The sequence below is a fragment of the Stegodyphus dumicola genome, chromosome 4, assembly GCF_044657685.1.
Source record: "Stegodyphus dumicola isolate Sdum_Otavi_A_Nest chromosome 4, ASM4465768v1".
Classification (NCBI taxonomy): Eukaryota; Metazoa; Arthropoda; class Arachnida; order Araneae; family Eresidae; genus Stegodyphus; species Stegodyphus dumicola.
In genome coordinates this window covers 250,181,913-250,204,891 of record NC_140771.1, presented here as the reverse complement: position 1 = coordinate 250,204,891, position 22,979 = coordinate 250,181,913, and the positions used below count along the sequence as shown (strand labels likewise).

General features: G+C 32.6%; 1 protein-coding gene across 3 annotated transcripts in view; it reads right to left on the bottom strand.

Annotated features, from left to right (window-relative positions):
- The window catches only part of LOC118204141 (zinc finger protein basonuclin-2-like), a 577,484-nt gene that overhangs the window by 381,107 nt on the left and 173,398 nt on the right, over window positions 1-22,979 (bottom strand). The window contains exon 1 of one of the 3 annotated variants that reach the window (XM_085816211.1): window positions 221-1,184. The exons of the other annotated variants lie outside the window; for them this stretch is intronic. Coding sequence (XP_085672337.1) covers window positions 221-308 — 88 coding nt within the window. The 5' untranslated portion in view covers window positions 309-1,184. Of the gene's footprint in view, window positions 1-220; window positions 1,185-22,979 lie in introns of those variants that run through there. 3 annotated transcript variants of the gene reach the window in all.

Sequence of the window (22,979 nt, the reverse complement as noted above, 5' to 3'; positions counted from 1 at the left end):
GTATAAACGGTATTTTTTAAAATAAAATTTAGGTTTTAATAGTTTCTTTTTAACTCATTCAGCTATGATGACCTTTCCTTATCATTCTAATGTGTTACGTGGTAACAGATTTGAAAATCAGGTGATAAGCGGTAAGATAACACACATAATTTTCTATGAGATCTGCTACGAGTAGAGATGGTTCAATAAAATTAAAAATGAAAGACAAAATAATACTTACATGCACTTTTACGTTGGCTCGGAGATGGCTTTTTCAAACGAGGGAAACCAACAGATAAATCAGGTTTTCCAACCAACAAATCACACATGACTGCAGTTTGTCATCTTGACCAGGTGAGATTTTCTAAAATCATTTTTCTGATTTGATCTGTTATTCTCAACAAAGTTTTCACTCTTCGTCACTCTTTCTTAAGCTCATCAATACAACTCTACTGATGTAACTTCAGTTACTCATTCCAATCCATCAACTTAACTGATCGCCTTTAAATAATTCTTCTTCTACCGCACTTTATTCAGCAAATGTCAGATATAATAAAAATTAAACATGAGTTATATATTCCATGACAAAGTTAAGATAGCATCACTTATCCATTGCAGAACTGCTTAAAATTTTACTTGCCTTTTATTTTCGCATTCACAACTATTCTAGAATTCTGTTCATAATTCATTTATGATAAACTCCGCAAGCAAGATTCTGCTCCAACTTCAAAATTCTTATTTTTCGAAGATCCGACTAGTTTTTTAGATTCGCTAAAGACGTTACAGATTTCAAAATGATGTTCGAACTTCCGGAACTGTCAGTCCGAAACTGAGGCTTTTACACCTCAATCAAATTTTACGATCCGAGTCGGAAAAGTTCAAAACTTTTCTTTACGCAATTTTACGGACATATTCAACCCGCACAGGTGACCGTTTAATTTCTACGACTGTCCGGTCGTAAGTTGTCAGACTTCTTCTCGAACACACGTGAAAAGTTCTTTACGAAACACAACAAAGTTTCTTTATAAAGTACTGCAAGAAAACTCTTTTTAACGAGGACAGACAATTATAAGTTAAATGGCAGCTATTAACTATTTTTTACAATTGGAACTCTATTAATAGCTTGTATTATTTATTACTATTTCTATGTATATATATATATATTTATAGATATATTTTTTTTACATTTTTGGCAACCTGCTATACCGGCGTTCAAACGCGAAGTAAGTGAGATCGAGTTTTCGCTCATCAGCAGAGCTTTCCCCTGTGCAACATCAGCGCCTTCTAACGGCGCTGCTTGAAACAAAAAGGGATCAAGAAAGTGTGGGGGGTATATATGTTACCCTCCCTCCTCTGAGGATTATCGTTCAGTTCCCCCCTGTATTTAACCCACCCCTCTAACCCTCAATTCTTGCTCCTGTCTCTTTGCGCGTTTTTCTATTTAATCTTCCGTTTTTATTTATTTCTCTGTTTATTTTTGTTTAATTTGCTGGCCAGCAAAGTTGAACTTCAGAATTGGGTGTAATGTGTTTGGAAGCATACAATTCTTTTACTGTTCTTTCTCCTAATCGGTAGTGAGTAAAATAAGTAAAACGTATTGAAAAGAGGCATAGCTGGATCACGAAACGATTTTTATTTATTTCTTTATTTTATTCTATTATGCTGTCTGCTTATTTATGCACTCGATACTTTATTAATACGTTTATTATATCACTAGCAGCTTCGCTGCCAGCCTTCGTCTGGCTTTTAAATGTAGCGGAAAGATGGCTGAAGGGAACACCAAACGTTAAATTTAAAAACTGCGTAGAATTTTACCCTGCAGAACAACTTCATAAAAAAAAAGTTATTAAGTATAACAAAATTACAATGAAATAAGCAATATCCCATAATACAAATATTAATTATCCTAATAAATAAATTAACCAACTTCCCCTTGCAAAATCTTAAGAACTCAAATGGTATAAAGGAGATTAAGAACTGTGTTTCCTAAAAAAATCACTCAAAACATTTCAATATCTTAAAAACAGTGAAATGAGCGATAAATAACATAAAAGAATACAAAAAATTCTGAAAAGCAAAGTATAATTATTGATATTTTATCTTATATTTTCAAGAGAAAACAATTACAATGAAATAAGCTATATCCCTTAATGCAAATATTAATTATCCTAATAAAAAAATTAACCAACTTTCCGTTGAAGGAAAAAAAAAAATCCTACGAAACTTTTCAATATCTTACAAACAGTGAAATAAGCAAAAAATAACATGAAAGCAACTGAAAAAACATAAAATTCCGCGCAGAATTTTACTCTGCAGAACAACTTTACCAAAAAAAATCAACCTTTTCAACGGGATTTTTTCTAAAAAAGTTTGTTTTTAAAAATGTACAGTTTATTTATTTATTTATTTATTTATTTATTTTTTTTTGAATTTTGGACACGTTAAACTTTCATCCTTGCGACTGCTTTTACAAAAAGAATTTTGGAAAAATGGTAATATTCTGTATTTAAAAAAATTTTTTTAAATGAAGCTTCCGAATGCACATCTTTAAAAATGTGATTTTGGCAACAATTTTCCTGTCTTATTGTTGTTGATAGATTTTTGATGAAATCGTATACATAATAAATACAATAAAAATGTATTATATATATATATATATATAAATGACAATGAAATATACCAAACTCTTAAAAACAGTGACATAAGAAAATACGATGAAAACTTGTTGCCAAACCCATATTTCTAAAAGAATGAAACTATTCAAAATGATGCGATTTTATCAAAAATCTATCAACAACAATAAGACAGGAAAATTGTTGCCGAAATCACATTTTTAAAGATGTGTATTCGGAAGCTTCATTAAAAAAATTTTTTTTTAAATACAGAATATTACCATTTTTCCAAAATTCTTTTTGTAAAAGCAGTCGCAAGAATGAAAGTTTAACGTGTCCAAAATTCAAAGAAAAATAAACTGTACATTTTTAAAAACAAACTTTTTTAGAAAAAAATCCCGTTGAAAAGGTGTTAAGCTCCCTTTGTTAAATAAATTCATATTGAATCGATTAATTGAAACACGAAATTTATTTCAAGTTCGTAAAATAGCGAAGTGCCTACGTTTCATAAAGGATGTGAAAATGGAGTGTGTAGAGTAAAATCTCGCTTTCCTATAGCCCATTATGTCTCAAAATGACGCGATTTTGTCACAAACATAAAATAAAATAAATTCTAATTGGAATTCCGAAAACCTCGCTTCGAGGTGCACTGGCTCTTGTCTAGATGCACCTATGTACCAAATTTCGTAGCCGTGGGTCTATTAGCTTACGCGCAGCGCGAACGAAAGAAACACACACAGAGAGAGACAGACTCTTTCTTTTACTATATGTAGAAGTATTTAATTTTTTATTGTAATTACGAGATTTTTGTATTAAATGATCACTGAATAAAATAATTCATTTCGAATCATTATGAATTTTCATTCTGCAAAATATATGGAAATTAATTTCTGCGAGTAAATTTGCATTTAAAAAAGAGGATAGATTTCGGACTATTGACTTCGTTTTGGCATTTTGCGTTGATTCACTCTAGAAGGCGTTTCACTTTTCAAATTGTTGCCACCTAATATTATCGTCCTGTATTATATTTAAAGAAATTGAATAATGAAGAATCTGCAGGAATGTATGTATGTTTCTCGCCCTGTGAAAAAACAACGGTACACAGAGACATCCAATTTTGAATAACGTAATCCTCCACTCGAATATGGGCATCTGGAAGCCCAAACTTGCAATTTGGAATTTGTTTTATTACCGATTTCACATTTTGTAAAACTTTAACGAATTTTTGATTAACAAACTCAACGCTTTCAATGCGAGCGAGCAATGGCCAAATTGTACGGGGGGAGGGAAATTATTTCCAGCGTGCCTGTGTCTCGGAAATTCTAAAGATGTGCTCAATTTAAAATTAATTTGCGATATTTCTGTTGAACTGAATTTTATGATTTAAGTGCGAAGAACATGATATTTAATAAATCAAGGTAGAACACAAAACGTTAAAACAAAGACCCTTTGGACGTAAAGTAAAATATGAAAGCTTTCAGATTTTTTTTAGTTAAAATTTAAAACAGATTAAAGTTTTATTTAAGTAAGGAAAAAAAAAAATGTGAAAGGTTTCAGATTTTAAATCACGTCCAAAGGAGCCTTTTTTTAACGTTTTGTGTGTTACCTTCCTTTATTAAAAATCATATTCTTCGCACTTAAACCATAAAATTAAGTTCAACAACAATATCGAAAAATAATTTTTAAATGAGCCTATCTTTAGAATTTCTGATACACTCTCTCGCGCGCTGGGGATAAAAATGTTTTTTTTCTGTACAACGTTGCCATTGCTCGCTTTGAAATCCTTGATTTTTTTAATCAAAAATTCGTTAACGTTTTACAAAATAAGGAATGAGATATATTCCGATGACATCATTGATCACGTGACTTATGTATACCTTTTGTTGACAAATAATGCAGATGACCTCAGAGATCACGTGACTTATGTACAGCTAATGGAAACAAGCAAGGTCATTCTTCCTCTTCTTCTCTTGCGGAATGTATCTCATTGATAATAAAACAGATTTCAAATTTCGGCTTCCAAAGGCCCAGGAGGATTATGTTATTCGAAATTAGGTGGCTCCAGGTACCGTTGTTTTTTCACAATACGAGAAACATACGTAGATTTTTGCAGATTCAGGCGATAATACATTTGGTGTTGACAATTTGAAAAGTAAAACAACGCAGAAAGTGAATCAACGCAAAATGCCAAAACGAAATTAATAGTCCTTCTAGGCAAATTGCCCCTTTGGACTAAAAATCTGAAAGTTTCTCATGCAATACAAAGTACATTTTTGAGTAAAATGTCAGTAAGTATTTTCATACCAGGGGGCAAGGCCGCCAGATGACAGGGTTGCAGACAAAGCAAAATTTGCAAGTTCTATATTTTTTACTACTGAAAATCAAATGTTGAAAACATTTCAGTATAAATGAAATTAGTTCATTCTTTCCAAGCAACAACCAATTCGTAAATAATTTTTTTCATTGCCGAAGCAGGAAACAAAAAGTTTTAACGATTATGGTTAATATGTAAGACGCCATGATTTAGATGTAATGGAATATAACAGCAGTTTCTGAATATTTATAAAATATATCTGAATACCCTTTATAGGTACTTTTCCGTTTTGCCGGCGCAGGCGATAAAGTCGCCAATAATGGTGTAACTGATCCCAAACGGAATATCCTCGCTGGTAACCTTTTACACCTCATTTTCAAAACAAATCGCAGCCATTTCTTATCAGATTGATTGTTTCTTTCAATACTAGCATACAATTGCATAGAATTTTAACCCAGAGAGTTCAATTTTATGCCCTAAGGCCATTCGTGGTAATTAACTTAATTAGGATGCAATCACACTGCTCACCCCAAAGCGGAAATATAGAAAAGGCAGAGTTAAATTCATCAATTCCATTAAGAATGCACTAGCGAAGTAAACCACTGCGGTCTTACGTAATTTCTGAGTAAGCTATTTGTACGAATTGAAATAATTCTTGCATTTACAGTTGCATTCCGAATTAAGATTTAACTTGAAATTAATGTAGATAATTACTGAGAGAATTAGATTTTTGTAGTGTAGTTTACGTGAGATGAGATTACTTGGGGTCACGTGATATGAACCGGCGAATCAAGATGTTGACCATGAAAGCATAGTACTTTCTTAATGTCTTTTTACAAATTTATTGTCTTTATTTATTGGCTTTTTTACAAAATTTTAAACGATATTAAAATGTTTATGCCTTCAAAATAAAAAAAAATCCTTAGATTACATTTGTTTGTTCTTTAAGGATCCTTAGATTATATTTGTTAACAATTTTTATGTGTATACTGTATGTTGTCGCCAGTAAAGTCTGCTTGGCGAGATTTGCGCCGGCGAAACGGAAAAGTACCCATTAGGTAAAATAATATTAATAAAAGAATTAAAGTGGCAATAATAATATATCGTATCAATTATACAACTTGAAACAAAAATGTCGCCATCAGGAGCTATTTATTTAAAATGCTGACATTGACGAGCAGTTTTTGACTTACAGTAACATGCAATCCAGTGCTTTCTTCAATGTCAGAATATTACCTTATGTAATAATAATATGTTTAATGTTATTTTTATTCCATAGTTTGTAAAACTCAAAAATTTTGCTTAACAAAACTCTACGATTTGAAAGCGAGTAATAGCAATGCTTTTCAAAATAAAGCGTTTTTATCTCCAACGCCCGAGACTGTTGCCACTCGGAAAAATGAGTGTGAAAATTAGTGTTTTCAGAGTTTTTAATTAATATCTCCACTGATTAAAGTCGTTGGAAGGTGATAATGATTGAAATTGCTTCCCACGAATTTTTGAAATCGGTAATAATATATTTAATGTTTTGGCAATGCTAATTTTATTTCATATTTTGTAAAACTTGCAAATTTTTTATTAAGAAAACTTATTAAGATTTAAAAGCGAGCAGTGGCAACACTTCTCGAAATAAAGCAGATTGTTATCTCCAGCGTGCGAGAGTGCTGCCACGCGGAAAAAAGAGGGCAAAAATTAGCGTTTTCAGAGTTTTTAGTTAATATCTTCGCTGATTAAAATCGTAGGAAGATGAGAATGGTCGAAATGGCTTCCCACCAATTTTTTTTTTTTTTTTTTTTTTTTTTCTTTTTTTTTTTTTGAGGTTGGGGGGGGTAGCTTTCTCGAAATTCAATTCCCCGCCGTTCCGGAGGAGATAATGCAACAAATAAACAACAGACTAGCACAGATTTTAATAGTATAGATCCTTTCACGGAAATAACTAAATATCATGCTAATTCCTAAGAATTGTTGAGAATACAGAAATATGATCCTGATGGGACCAAGAGAAAGATTAATTTGTAGGAATGTCGCTGGAGCTATTCCTATTAATTTCATCAGTTTTTTTAAAATCCCATGATGTCATAAAATATACTAGCATTATATTTGTATATATGTATCGAAATCAACAGAGGAGTTCTCGAGGAATTTGAAACGTTAAATATTAATTATGCTCCTCTTGAGAAACCTCATTCACTAAAGCTTTTAGAAATTATTCGTAAGCTATTTCCGAAACTGGAGCACATAATGAAAACACTGTCTATTTGCCGCGCGCCGTTCCACTCGTAACTTGCGTGAAACAAATGGATACCAACATAATTTTCTGACAATAGGTGTTGTAGAGACACATAGCCCCTTCCGACGCGAAAACCCCCCGATTCCGGCAGCAAGCGAAGCGAAACTTTCACCCCCTATGGTTGCGCGGCGCGTTGCACATGGCGGCATAAGTGAAAGGGGGCAGTTTACAATTTCGGCAGACGATTTCGGGACACTCCCACCCTTTTCTTTTCGAACACCCCCGTCTGGAGGTAGCGATCTGGCGTCGGGGCGGGGTAGACTTACCTTGACGGATGACAAAAGGTGAAGGGGACCCGCGTGCCTGGACGCTGGCAAATTATCTTCTAAAGCCCTGTTTACAGTTTTTTTTATTAGTCCAAAGGGATTTCAGTCCCGAAGGACTATTGCTTTCGTTTTGCGATTTTGCGTCGGACTCATAAACGTCGGTTCACTTTTCAAACTGTTGCCACAAAATATTTGAAGAAATTAAATAATGAAAAATCTGCATAAATGATTGTCTATTTCTCGCATTGTGATAAAACAATGGTACATAGAGCCATCGAATTTTGAATGACGAAATCCTACTGCGAATATGGGCATCTGAAATCCCAAATTTGGAATTTGTTTTATTATAGATTTTATATTTTGTAAAATTTTAACGAATTTTTGATTTACAGACTCAATGCTTTAAAAGCGAGAAATGGCAACGTTATATAGAAAAAAAATACTTTTATCTCCAGCTCGCGAGACTGTGTATATCGGAAATTCTAAAGATATGCTTAATTTAACATTATTTTGCGATATTGCTCTTGAACTGAATTTTATGGTTTAAGTGCAAAGAACATGATATTTAATAAATAAAGGTAACACTCAAAACGTTAAAAAAATGCCCCTTTGGACGTAATTTAAAATCTGAAAAATTTCAGATTTTTATTTTTATTATTATTTTTTTTAATTTATTTATTTATTTATTTATTTTATTATTCAGAAACAGCATATCTCAGCAAAAGCCGCGTCTAAAGAGCTTTCCAAATTAAATGAGACCAATTTTATCGATGATTTCCACTAAATAACTTCATATTTCAGTATGATGCATAATGTTCTGTGCAGAATGTACTAGTTTAAAGTGCAGCTAAATATTAGATTGTATCGCCTGAGCCTTAAGGCCTCATGAAATCAAACATTGTTTATTATTTTGGATGATATTTTGCATACATTAAATTAGACAAATGCTATGATTAAATAGTTTAAGTCGTGAAAATCGATGACAGAAATTTTTTGTATTAGGAAATCAAACTTTTAACCCCCAAGAATTTAATTAAAAATTACGAGTATATACCTGTCGTTTAGAACATCGCAAAATAACACAATCGCATAGTCATATTTAAATAGCAATATACTTCTATTTAAATAACGCAGAAAATATTTCAAAATTGATTAAAAATTAACCTTGATATTTTAATTTAATTCCAGCCACAACGGAATCAATTTTAGCCATATTCTGTGAATATTGTTTCGTTAGGTAAAATTTATGCGACGGAAAATATATTGCTTCATTTTTAAAAATTGTTGGTACTATTCGGTTTTGATGGCCGTAAAAAATCGCCAAACTATTGTTCATGCCAGTGCTGCCAAAAATAATTGCGGCAAACCTAGCGCAAGAAAGGAAGTATAATAGTAAATAACATTCTAAGATTGATGTTTTAATTTAGATGAAAGGTTAATTTCATATAATACTTTTTTATTATTATAATTTATATAAAAAAAGGCTAAGCATGACTGAATGGAAGCATAAGAGTAAATAACTATTTCAGATCATTATTATAATTTATATAAAGAAAAGCTAAACATTACTGAATGGATGCCTGCATCGCTATTTCGCTACCGAGTTATCGCTAAAGCATAGTTTCATCTCGTTGGTTGTTCAAACATAATTTTCTATAATGAATGATGCCTTTTCTTTGAAAAAAAATGTCGGTAAAGTGCAGAATCGCCCACATATTTGTTTATTGTTTTTTACAAGGGTAAGAACAATTAGATTTTTGTCAATTTTCTTTTATTTTTTAAGTGAAAATAGGTCTATGTGTACATAGATAATGTTAAGGATGTGCGCAGTGCCCTTTTTGTGCAATTCTGGGATTTTTTTTTTTAAAGTGAAAATAGGTCAATATGTGCATGGATACCGAGTATGTGCAATTCGTAAAAAAGCGTCAAGCAGTGGGTGATTCTGCACTTTACCCAAAATTCTATTGCAGACGTTTCGTCATGGGCAATTCCTAAATTTTTAAATCCATAGGATATCAAAAAAGGATTTAAAATCAAAGAAGGATTTAAAAATTAAAGTAGTATTTCAATGGCGTCTTAAGAAGTATCGAACTATATAAACTTACGCAATCTGAAATTAGCGAGTACGCTAGATTTGGTGCGCTGTTAAATGAACGCGTTTGCTAAATTTGGCGCTTTTGCACATAAATTTTGACTGCAATTTTTTTATGGTTTACAAAACGGAATAGTACCAAATTGGTAAATTAACTCCAACTTGTACAAGCTAATTTTGAAACAGGAATTAATTTGGGTACTTGTGGGTAAAATCCTAATACACGGTGCAGCCTTGGCGCGATTTTGAAAATTATCGCCAACACCAAAAATGATCCAAAGAACGTCTATATATCTACTATACACTATATACTATGTGTGTATATACATAGTATATACTATGTATAAGTATATATGTTCTTTGAATGACCCGTTTACTACTCATAGTATATGTCGCGTTTTTACTGCTCATCATAAAGTCGCCAAAAGTAGCCAAATCCCGTATGCACCGGATACTAAGATTAAACCTACTTGTGTATTACATGGTTTTCCTGCCTTTTTTAGAAAAAATTATTCCCAAACAAGCGATATTTATTAGAAATCGGTAAGCATTATAAACATGCGAAAAGAAAACATTCTTTAGAAATTTAAAACACAAATTTGAATTATTAAAGAAGTATTATGTGATACATTTAAAAAAAACAACAGACTTACATTCTTCTTCATATCTTTCCGTAAGTTTTTTTAACTATTTTTGTCCCGAAGTTACACAGCGATCTGTTTTCACCTAAAGATCATCAGAGAATTGCTGACACTAGGTTTCAAGCAAACCTTGGTAACAGTGACTATCGAGGATACGCAGTTCCTTGTTATTTCCTTTAAAAAAATTTAGCAAAATTCTGCATTTCCTGAAGAAATAAACCGCCGTCAATTCCACGTCTAGCAAATTCCACCAAATCATATTTTAAAACTAAGGCAAAAAATATCACGATTTGCTTATAAAAACCATTAGAACTTGGAATACAATAAATAAGAACGCTTACGAAAATGGCGGTGTTTCTTGTCTGAAGGATTACTATGAGTATGGTTGCCGAAAGAAAGGTTATGCGCATGGCTGCTGGAGTTTGGCACATTTCTGAAAATTTGGCGATTTCTACTAAGGTGTTTGCGTTAATACGTTAGTACCTTAATTTTTCGTTCAGTAGTTCGAATTATTTGTTTTAAGTTGCCAATGATAGTGAATTCAAAGAATATTCAACTGGGGCTAAATAATAAATGACCGAATTCTTAATATCTCTGAAAACGATTAATCGAATAAAATAACTTCGAGATAAAGAGAATCTTAGGAAGAAACGGAAATTGGATTGAATATTTATTGAAATATGTAATTTATACATTAAGGTATTTTTTACTTCCTTTTCCGTATAATCTTTGAATTATGGTAACTTCGCGATTTTTTGGCAAAAATTTGGCGACCAACCCTGCTACAGCAACCTGCTAGTTTTTGTTTGGACGCCATTTTGTTTTCACGAAGTAAAGGCACTTTTTTTTTTCCTTCTTCTTCAACATTTTTTTTTTTTTTTTCAACAATCTGCTAGCCGAATTACGCTTATACTAGATACTAGAACTTTTATGTAACAAAAATGCTTAATCATGACCAAGGTTAGGTGCGAAATTAGGAGAAAGTGTAGAATCGCAAACTCCTTGCCGTGTTTTTAAGAATCGCACATACACGTTATCCATGTACACGTCGACCTATTTTCACTTAAAAAAAAATCCCAGAATTGCACAAAACGGCATTGCGCACACTCTTGACTTTATCAATGTACACATCGACCTATTTTCACTTAAAAAGTCAAAGAAAATTGACAAAAATCCAATTCTTCTTACTCTTGTATAAAGCTCCAAACATAAGTGGACGATTCTGCACTTTAGCAGCGAAATTGTTTCTAAGTGCTTATTAGCTAAAATCACGATCGGAATTTTCCGGAAAATGTTACATGACATGTCTCATGATCTCTCATTTCTCTGAGACAAAATAATATGTGATTCGAACTGTGTACTTCTGAAATTATTGCTAAAGTCCTAGCTAGTAACCTTTATCGCCTTACCAAAATGTCGCCAAACTACCTGTTACCATATTCTAAAGATTAGCCCCTTTTCCTTTAATGAAATTCAATACAAGTAAGTATATTTCACTTTAAGAGAATTCGCTTTACGCCACGTCGCTCTTACGGAAAAAAAAAAAAAAAAAAATTAGATCTAAATACCGTGTAGGTCATGCTTTGTACATTTGCTGAAAGATAAAATGACTGAACATTATATAGGCTGCTTTGCAGCACGTTTTTGAATACCTGTGAAGAACTACATAAAACAATTATCAAGCTTAGCAATGTATGCTATTTGAACTTTTTAATTCAACGCTTCCACATCAGTCAGAGTATACGACAAGCGTCGAATTTCGACTGGAAATTTAGGATGTAGAAAAAAATTTCACGCAGAAACTTAATGCACGTTGTTATACAATAATGGATCTTTGTTCTGTCTCACCTGGTCTCCGCCGATAACATCGCGGACGAAAACGTCGTGGAGAAAACAACGCAAAGAGAAAACATCGTAGTTCTAAAACATCGTCTCGAAAATAAAGCGGTTCAAAAACTTCGCAGTTTAAAAACATCGTCGTCGAAAATATCGTGGTAAAAAATAAAGTATCTGCAAATCATCGCATGACAATAACATCGCAGACATGCTTTTTTCATATTTTAATAACTGTAAATGGGTATTCGCATAATGATTTGTGAGCCCAAGATGTAAAGAAGGATAATTTTTAGTTTCACATTTTTTATTAACTAAAATATTTTTGCTGAAAAAGTAAGAAGGAAACTTAAGCACAGAAAATTAAGTGCAACTTATTATACTTTTCATGAAAAATTACCAGTAAAAACTTTATAAAAAGATTTATTAATGGCCTTTGTTAGTTAACTATGTCGGTTTAAAATTCTATTAAGGGCTATAAGTTGCATTAATCTTCTATGCTTAAGTTTCCTTCTTATTTTCTCAGCAAAAACTTATTAGTTAATAAAAAATATGAAAGTAAAAATTATCCTTTTTTCCATCTTGCGCTCACAAATCATTATGGGAGTTTCCATTTTCAGTTATTAAAGCCTGAAAAAAGCATGTCTGCGATGTTATTGTTTTGCGACGATTTGTAGATACTTTATTTTTTACCACGATATTTTCGACGGCGATGTTTTGTACCGCGATATTTTAGAACTGCGATATTTTCTCTTTGCGATGTTTTCTCCCACGATATTTTGTAACACGACGTTTTCGCCTTGCGTTGTTTTCTCCGCGAAGTTTTCGTCCGCGATGCTTTTGCTGTGATGTTTTCGGCTGTAACCGTCTCACCTGCATGGTATCTTCCCCTTTTTTTTTTTTTTTTTTTTTTTTTTTTTTACTTCCTTGTGCGAAATAAAGGAAGTATTATAATCGCCAAAAATTTCGGGTAACATATTTCACCCGCTATCCATTTGACCATGTTTTTGCGTGATATTTAAAAGTACCGACAAAATAAAGGACTGTTTTTGCCAAGAAGGATTGCAAATAGATTTAAAATGAATTCAGAAGACACTTTTTCTTGATTTTTGTATGTACGTACGTATGTATGTATCTCGCATAACTCAAGAGCGAGTAGCCGTAGAACATTAAAATTTTGCATATGGAACTGCTATAAAACATGTAGTTTCCCTTTTTCCACATTCTATTACCTGGCTAGGTGATCTTCTTAGTTTTTTTATTCTTATTTGTCAGTAAATTGTGCATTTTTTTGCTTTAAAAGTTATTGAATTATGTACCTTATATTATCCGATTAAACTTTTCATGCCTTTAGTTAATCTGCATGCCATAGTTGTAGAATTATCAAAAACTGAAAACGGTAAGTGGCGAGATAAGGCTAACAAACCAACATTTGTTTTGAAACTCAGTAGAATAGTGAATTAAGTCACTTTCTGCACCTTCAATGTCTTTTTGCCGAGTGGCACCGAAAGTTAACTTTCAATTTTGGGCACCGAAAATTTCAATTTTGGGCACTGAGAAAGTCTAATTTTAATTGTAAAAAAATGGTAGCCAACTTTACATATAGTAGACAACTACATATAGTAGTGTGTGTGTGTGATTATGGCAAAGCCTCGAGGGCTATCTGCCTAAGAGGAGGGATGCCTTCGTGGAGGACTTTCTAAGGGAAACTGGTTCGTATACACGTTACACATGGGGAAAACCACGAAAACGCCCATGCAGCCAGCCCGTTCGCGGGATTCGAACCTCGGACCGAACTACCAGTGTTCAGCGACTTTACCGCTCGGCCGCTGGTGAGCCTCTACATATAGTAGAGTTAACAGGCAAGTGACAAGTGACGGAAGATATGGGCACCATCCCTTTACCATTAAGGTGAATCGGTGTAGCACCACGTCTACCCGGAGAACATTTAACTTCCTCCCCGTGCTCTCCAGGGGAGCTACAGGCACTGCAGGCTGAGTAATGACATATTTCTTGACAGCGCATGATCCTTCTGCAGCCTATCTGTTTCGTTTCGGATTGCAACACACAGAATTATACACATACGTCGGAACAGGTACTATCAATCACTACATGTTCGAATGCAAAATCACCAAAAACATACATTTCAGGCCGTATACAGCTGAAATTGCCCAGGTAATGGCTGAAACAAATACAAAAGAGTAATCTATAACGAAACAAATTTCAAACTCTCATGGACTACCCTGGCAATGAAACTGCGAAAATCTAAAAGCAATCTAAAATTTAAAAAAAAAAAAAAAAAAATCGATGTGTACACCACATGACTTCCTTGTACGGAATATTAATTTATACGCATTTTGTCTTGCATTTCATTTAAAATTATTGGATTGAATTACATCTACTTCGCCGACAGCGCATAAACCAAGCATAAGTGCATTCTTTAAAATTCACACTATTTGTTTAATATAGCGACACTCTGGCGCTAGGTTTACTTAACAGTATTAAATTTCGTTCATATTATAACTCAGAATGCACAAAATTTTTCTCATTTAAAGAATTATCTAATCGTTGCCACATGTTCTATTCAAATACTATAGTAAAGTTACATAGAACGATGTATAAAAGAAATTAAGCAAACAAAACAAAAAAGAAAATGTTTTCACAGACGATTGAGTATTTCGCATTCAATTAATTCAGTTCTTAAAAAATCATCGCAGACACTTATTTCCTCGAAAAAATTCCAGAAAGGATAAAGCATTATTTAATTCGCAATAATAAATGAAGGCGTTATCTTTGTTGTTCCGAAGCTAAGTTTCTCTTGAATGGCAACAAATCCACTATTCTGCTGTTTCAAATATAAACAAGCAATGGCCGCCATCAAAAAAGTTATTAGGCTTAGGCAGTTAATTATAGGCACTTAAACAACTTTAAAATTGTTGATAATTCTAAAAATATTGCATACAGATTTACTAAATGTATAAAAACCTTAACCGGAAGATAAGAACAACATAATTCAATCATTTTTAAAGCAAAAATTGCACAATTTACAAACATATAAGAGATCACTGTGTCGGGTAACAGAGTGGCTATATATATAAATATATTTATATACGTTTGGTGCTGCCGATTGCAACCAAAATACGAGGTGCACATCTACATGTTACATCAGTCCAATATACAAAATTTCAATGTTCTGAGGCTACTCGTTTTTGAATTATGCGCGATACGTACGTACGTACGTACATACGCTCGTACAGACGCCACGAAAAATTCTCTTCAGAATTCATTTTAAAGCAGTTTATTATTTTTTGGAAGAAAAGAGTCTTTTATTCTGTTCTTACGTACAGATATCACGCAAAAACATTGTTAAATTGCATTCTCTAGCGGTCAAAATGGATATTTTCGTTGAAATATGCTGCTTGAAACTTTTCGCGATTACAATCCTTCCTTTTTACTTCGTACAAGGAAGTAAAAAACTCTCAGCACAGATCTAGCAGCTGAGTGTTGGTACGATAAGCTTAATATTTTCTGGTCCCTTCTTCAAGTGTTCTATACCAGTAACCGGTACACAGTGCCAAGCAGTTATAAAATGGCGCTCTGAACCGCGCATGTTTTTCAAAAAACGCATTTCCAACTGCACACACTGCTTTGTATTTCTCAGCGCTACCTTCAGTTATCAGGCAGAATATATATAAGAGAATTGTAAGCGAACCGTTAGTAAGTGAATAATACAGATGACTACTATGAATGTGTCAAGCAAATATTACGCAGGAACTCTGCAAATATGTGAAAAAGCACATACGATGTACATTCATATACCCAGTTGATACTGTTCCGTACGATGCATCAGAATAACTTCTTATATCCAGGTTACCCCCCGACTTCTAGAGTAAACATTCTCTGTAAACTCAGAATCACGATGTATAAAAGAGGTTCGAATCCCGCGAACGGGCTGGCTGCATGGGTGTTTTCGTGGTTTTCCCCATGTGTGACGTGTATACGAGCCAGTTTCCCTTAGGAAGTCCTCCACGAAGGCATCCCTCCCCTTAGGCAGATAGCCCTAGTGTGCTTTGCCATAATTAAATACACCACGATGCATAAAACATTGCTAAAATGTTCATTCGGGCACAGTCAAGAGTCTTGACAGATTCTCTTTAATAACCACTGGATACAATTACCCATCTTCCGAAGTAACTGTAAGGATCCTAAGTTTTACTAACGTTTATTTTATTTTAAATCATATATTACTTCTTATTTTCTAGTTCCCGCCAGAATTAAAAGCTTTAATTTATTTATGCAAATTTGTCTTGCTAACGCCAAGTACTTAAGTTGTGGCTTTTTGCCAAACAAGAGAGAGGAAGGAGTTATTAGAAGCAGGCCGCTTGCCATAGTAGTTTTACTCGGTTGCTGGTTGCCTTCAAGGCCAGAGGTTTAGTCCTCTTGATAATTTCAAACGTATCGTAGTTTTAGCAGCTCTCTGTACTACATACGGATTTTGTTAAATAACGGCCAATCTTAAAGTTAGGCACTTGTATATTAATCCAAAGTTAGTTTTAGTTAGAGTTTTAGTTAGTAGTTTTATATTCTTACGTTCAGACCACAAGTGGCTGGTCTCTGTATTCCGAAGTTCCGGAAATCTCTGTAAAGATAGAAAAATAAAGGGTTTCGTATACCCTTCCTGTGTGTCTTGTCTACTTCACAATTTATTGAACATAGCTTAAGTAAGCTCTCTGTTCCGAGTCAGGACAGTTCATGTTTCCAAAGCAAGTAAAGAGGAACACAAGTCCTGATATAACTTTATAAATTCCGCTAAAATTTTAATATTCTATAGAGATTTTTGGAGGACCTAGCGATAATAGAATGCTCCTCAACCGGGTACAAATGCTAATAGTCATATAACAGACGATACAGCAACTCAGCTGGTGGTAAGTAAGTATAAGTAAGTTCTTCCGGATTACATTCTCCTCGCTCCAAACGCTGTCTAAAACCTGAAAGCAAACCTTAGCACGTTTTCGCACTACTATATTACAACTTTGGTGATTATAAGACCTTTTCCCAATTTTCCTGTAATCACACCGAGTGTAAAATCATTGAAATGGTATTTCTGAGGAATGGTGAAAATTTCAGACTTACAGACTTATTCTTTCATATTCAAAATTTCTGACAAACGCATTTCGTTGGTAGTGCTGATTTTCCTTTCACCTGCTTTCAGTTTAGTGCGTGATTCCCAAGTGCAGAGTCGATAATCTACATATTCACCAGCTTTCTAGTGCGCATATTTTAAGTACGCAAACTCCGTTAAATTGATTCTCGGGATTCTGCATAATGATATTCATTCTTAAGTTTTGGACCCTACATACCTTGTTGCTACTTTACCCTGTTGCTATAATATAAACATACACATATATGTATCAATACAGCAAAAGTTCCGTTGGAATGCGAGCTACTTTAGAAAAACAGAAATTTCGAACCAAAGAATGCTAAACCATAATTTTCGACTTTGTTCGAACTTTCAGTGCTTTAGCATCTCTACATATAATAAAAGAAAGAGTCTGTCTGTCTGTGTGTCTTTTGTTTGCGCTGCGCGTAAACTAATAGACCCACGGCTACAAAATTTGGTACATAGGTGCATCTAGACAAGAGCCAGTGCACCTCGAAGCGAGGTTTTCGAAATTTGAATTCGAATTTTTTTTTTATTTTATGTTTTGTGACGAAATCGCGTCATTTTGAGTCATAATGGGCTATAGGAAAGCGAGATTTTACTCTTCACACTCCATTTTCACATCGTCATGAAACGTAGGAACTTAGCTATTTTACGAATTTAAAATAAATTTCGTGTTTCAATAAATCGATTCAATACGAATTTATTTAACAAAGGAAGCTTAGCACTTTTTCAACGGGATTTTTTCTAAAAAAGTTTATTTTTCTTTGATTTTTGGACACGTTAAACTTTCATCCTTGCGACTACTTTTACAAAAAGAATTTTGGAAAAATGATAATATTTCGTATTTAAAAAAAAATTTAAATAAAGCTTCCGAGTACACTTCTCACATCTTTAAAAATGTGATTTTGGCAACAGTTTTCCTGTCTTATTGTTGTTGATAGATTTTGGATGAAATCGCATCATTTTGAATAGTTTCATTCTTTTAGAATTGAATCTATTTAGAATCTATTCATATTTCTTTCAATGTTTTAGCACTTATATACATATATATGTATATAGATACTCAAAAAATAACATTCTAGCGAAAATCGTTCTTTCAATGCTCAAACTTTCAAAGCTTTAGCACTGATATAGATATATATAGATATTTAAAAAATGTTGAATGATCTTAAATTCACTTAGTTCGAAAACAAGTTTTTCTAATACTTGCGCAATAGTTGCGAAGTAAGATAATAATAATTTATTTACTAAAGAAATATTGATTATATTATCTCCTAAAATAAATTTAGTAGAAGTATCAAAAAATAGGGAACCCATATGTAGGAAGTTTAGTTCCGAAAATTGTGTTTTAAAGTAACTTGAATGTAAATTATTAAAAAACGTTTTACTGGGACTTGAATTTAAATCATGAATAACAAAATTTCAAACTTTGAAAAAGAAATTAAATTAAAAGCAAGCAATTATTGCTATTGATCGGAAATTATTGACTTTTTCAGGGGAACAAACCAACTCCCGTTCAATGAACGATAATTAATAAATGCGAAAGTGTTTCGTCTTTTACTCAAGTAAGAATGATGATGCCAAACTGGTAAATTAAGTTAGGCCGAAATTGTAGTTCCGTAAAGTGATGGTATTTAGAACCATAGTAGAGTACCAAAGAATTCATTCTGAATGAAGCATTTTCGATAATACAAGATTTTTTTATAAATTTTGAGTGAAAAGCAATTTATGTAGTAAAAATTTACAAAATACTTGAGTAAATTTCCTCCGACACCTTCGCTTTGATGCATGTTAATTCAAAACTATTTGTATAAAAATAAACAGTAGTAATCTTAATTGCAGTTATGAAATAGAACTCAAAGTAATTGAAATAAACGTTAGAAAATTAAGAAACATAACAATGCTATCTTTTCAAAAACAAATCAAATAATTGAAAAATTGAAATATATAATAAGAAAGTAAAATGTGAAATGTACATGAAAATATAAAAGGCCAGAAAGTGCATTAACTAATTTACGTTCTTTCTAGATTGTATCGAAAATCGTTCCTCTCGACTGAGCACATTGTGGCTCAGTGGATAAGACTTCTGATTCGACAGCCGAAGATCTCGAGTTCGAAACCTCTCAAAGGCAAGTCGCCTAAAATTGTTTTTTGTTTAAATTTCCTTCCTCTGAATTTATTGAAGAATGCTCTCCATTTTCGAGAACACGTTAAGTTTACAATTTTTCTGCTCTTTTATCAAGTGTGTATACGTGGTTACTTATTCAGTTCTAATAACAAGTTTTGAGCTGAGACTTAAGTACTTTCCTCTTCATTTTTCTCAGTTGCCAAGTGATAAAGTCGCAGAACACTGGTAGTTCCCTCAGAGGTTCAAATCCCCCCCTACGGGCTGGCTGCAGGGATGCTTTCATGGTTTTTCTCATGTGTAACGCATATACGAGCCAGTTTCCTTAGAATGTCCTTCACGAAGGCATCCCTCCCTTTAATCAGACAGCCCTCGAGTACTTCGAGTGACCAACTAAACCAAACCAAACCTTCATTTGTCTTAACATGATCACTTTATTACAATATTCTGGAGAAAAAGTTACATTCGAGAAGTCCTTACTACAATTATTAATATTAATTACAAGCCTTATTACAACTATAATCCTGATTCTTTCTTTAGTTCCGGTCTTGCTTCCATTTCAATTATTAATATTAATTATAATGCTTATTACAACTATGATCCTGATTCTTTCTTTAGTTCCGGTCTTGCTTCCATTTCAATGATTATTATTAATTATAATCCTTATTACAACTATGATCCTGATTCTTTCTTTAGTTCCGGTCTTGCTTCCATTTCAATTATTAATATTAATTATAATCCTTATTACAACTATGATCCTGATTCTTTCTTTAGTTCCGGTCTTGCTTCCATTTCAATTATTAATATTAATTATAGTCCTTATTACAACTATAATCCTGATTCTTTCTTTAATTCCGGTCTTGCTTCCATTTCAATTATTAATATTAATTATAATCCTTATTACAACTATAATCCTGATTCTTTCTTTAGTTCCGGTCTTGCTTCCATTTCAGTTATTAATATTAATTATAATCTTTATTACAACTATAATCCTGATTCTTTCTTTAGTTCCGGTCTTACTTCCATTTCAATTATTAATATTAATTATAATCCTTATTACAACTGTAATCCTGATTCTTTCTTTAGTTCCGGTCTTGCTTCCATTTCAATGATTATTATTAATTATAATCCTTATTACAACTATGATCCTGATTCTTTCTTTAGTTCCGGTCTTGCTTCCATTTCAATGATTATTATTAATTATAATCCTTATTACAACTATGATCCTGATTCTTTCTTTAGTTCCGGTCTTGCTTCCATTTCAATGATTATTATTAATTATAATCCTTATTACAACTATGATCCTGATTCTTTCTTTAGTTCCGGTCTTGCTTCCATTTCAATGATTATTATTAATTATAATCCTTATTACAACTATGATCCTGATTCTTTCTTTAGTTCCGGTCTTGCTTCCATTTCAATGATTATTATTAATTATAATCCTTATTACAACTATGATCCTGATTCTTTCTTTAGTTCCGGTCTTGCTTCCATTTCAATTATTAATATTAATTATAATCCTTATTACAACTATGATCCTGATTCTTTCTTTAGTTCCGGTCTTGCTTCCATTTCAATTATTAATATTAATTATAGTCCTTATTACAATTATAATCCTGATTCTTTCTTTAATTCCGGTCTTGCTTCCATTTCAATTATTAATATTAATTATAATCCTTATTACAACTATAATCCTGATTCTTTCTTTAGTTCCGGTCTTGCTTCCATTTCAGTTATTAATATTAATTATAATCTTTATTACAACTATAATCCTGATTCTTTCTTTAGTTCCGGTCTTGCTTCCATTTCAATTATTAATATTAATTATAAAATTATTACAACTATAATCCTGATTCTTTCTTTAGTTCCAGTCTTGCTTCCATTTCAATTATTAATATTAATTATAATCTTTATTACAACTATAATCCTGTTTCTTTCTTTAGTTCCGGTCTTGCTTCCATTTCCCCTGCATCAATGTTCGTAGTTTTACTTCTACGCAGTAATTGCAGCCTAATTTTCTTTTTCTTTTTCTTTCTTTCTTTTTTTTTTTTCCTCCTTTTTTTATTTTTATTTATAAGTAAAAAAGGGCTTTATAAATGACAATACAATTATCAACCATACACAAGTTGCAAACTTAGTTAAAAAGTGCATACTATCTTCTCGTGACAATATCGAATGTGAGCACTAACTAACAAGCATAAGAAATCAAATCTGATGATTCGTTACCAATATTATTCTTTGACGAAAAGAGCAATTATCAGCCAAAAAAGGCAGTTACAGTGCTATTAGTCTCAAAACGCCATTTTGCGTTGTTTCACTCTCTGCGTTGGTTCACTTTTCAAACTGTTGCCACCAAATGTTATCGCCATGTATTATATCTAAAGAATCTACATAATGAAGAAACTGCTTGGCTGTTTCTCGCATTATGAAAAAATAACAGTACCTAGAGCCATACAATTCCGACTAACGTATTCCTCCAACCGACTGCAGGCATTTGGAAAACTTTGAATTTCGAATTTGTTTTATTACCTAAAACTTTAACGAATTTTTGGTTAATAAACTCCACGATTTCAGAGCGAGCAATGGCAACACTGTACAGAAAAAAGCATTTTCATCTCCAGCGGGCCAGTATCAGAAATACTAAAGATATGCTGTTTTGAAATATTTTGTGATATTGTTGCTGAATTTAATTTTATGTGTTTTAAGCGCGAAGAACATGATATTTAACCAATAAAAGTAACACACAAAACGTAAAAAAACGACCTTGTAGGCGTAATATAAAATCTGAAAGCTTTCAGATTTTTTTTTTTTTTCATTATTTTTATTTCTGTTTATTTTATTTATTTTTATTTATTTCTGTGTATATTCTTCCTTCAAATTTACCTGTATACAATAAGGATGCAGTATTTTTTCATTGTTTCGTCATCTGTGAGAAATATATATAATAAACTGAATGAGAAATATATATGATGAAATTCGGGGAAATACATTTAAAGCAGAAAATGCGTATAATTTAATATTCTGTACAAGGAAGTTATGCGGTGTCCAGATTAGATTTTTTTTATAATACGTTTGGCTTAAAATAAATCCGTTATAATAATCGTATCCCATGGAAGGTCAGGTTATAAAGTCCGTGATATGTTGCTACCATTTTTGAAGCATAAATCATAAATCGCGTAGCTAAAAATAAATTTGAAAAAAAAAATCAAATGTTATATTTATCTTTTGCTATCACCGCTTGATAAATCGGGTTTCTGCTCTCTCTTAAAATATCAACTTTCTGAACTTTTTTTTTTTTTCTAGTGACACTGAATGTCAGCAGTCTATTTACGACGTAAAAAATACTCCATTCACAAATAGGCTTCCGCTTCTCACCGAGGGTCATAAATTTGAATCAGATTTTGAACGCATCCAAATCCACCAGGAGTCTTAAAAATCTGAATTCCCCCCCTCAAGCCGCAGCGGGTCAAATAAAGTGGTCATAAAACAGATTAATTGGCCTATTAATAAAAAGGGTTGCTATGGAAAACTGAAGAATGGTAATAGTAGGGAAAGTTTTCGATTTTAGAATTTTCCCTTTGGAAGGGAGAATTTAATAATAATAGTAATAATAAAGAAAGTGGGCCAGTCTTTTCTCGTAAATCACTCCGTATTCAGATAGAT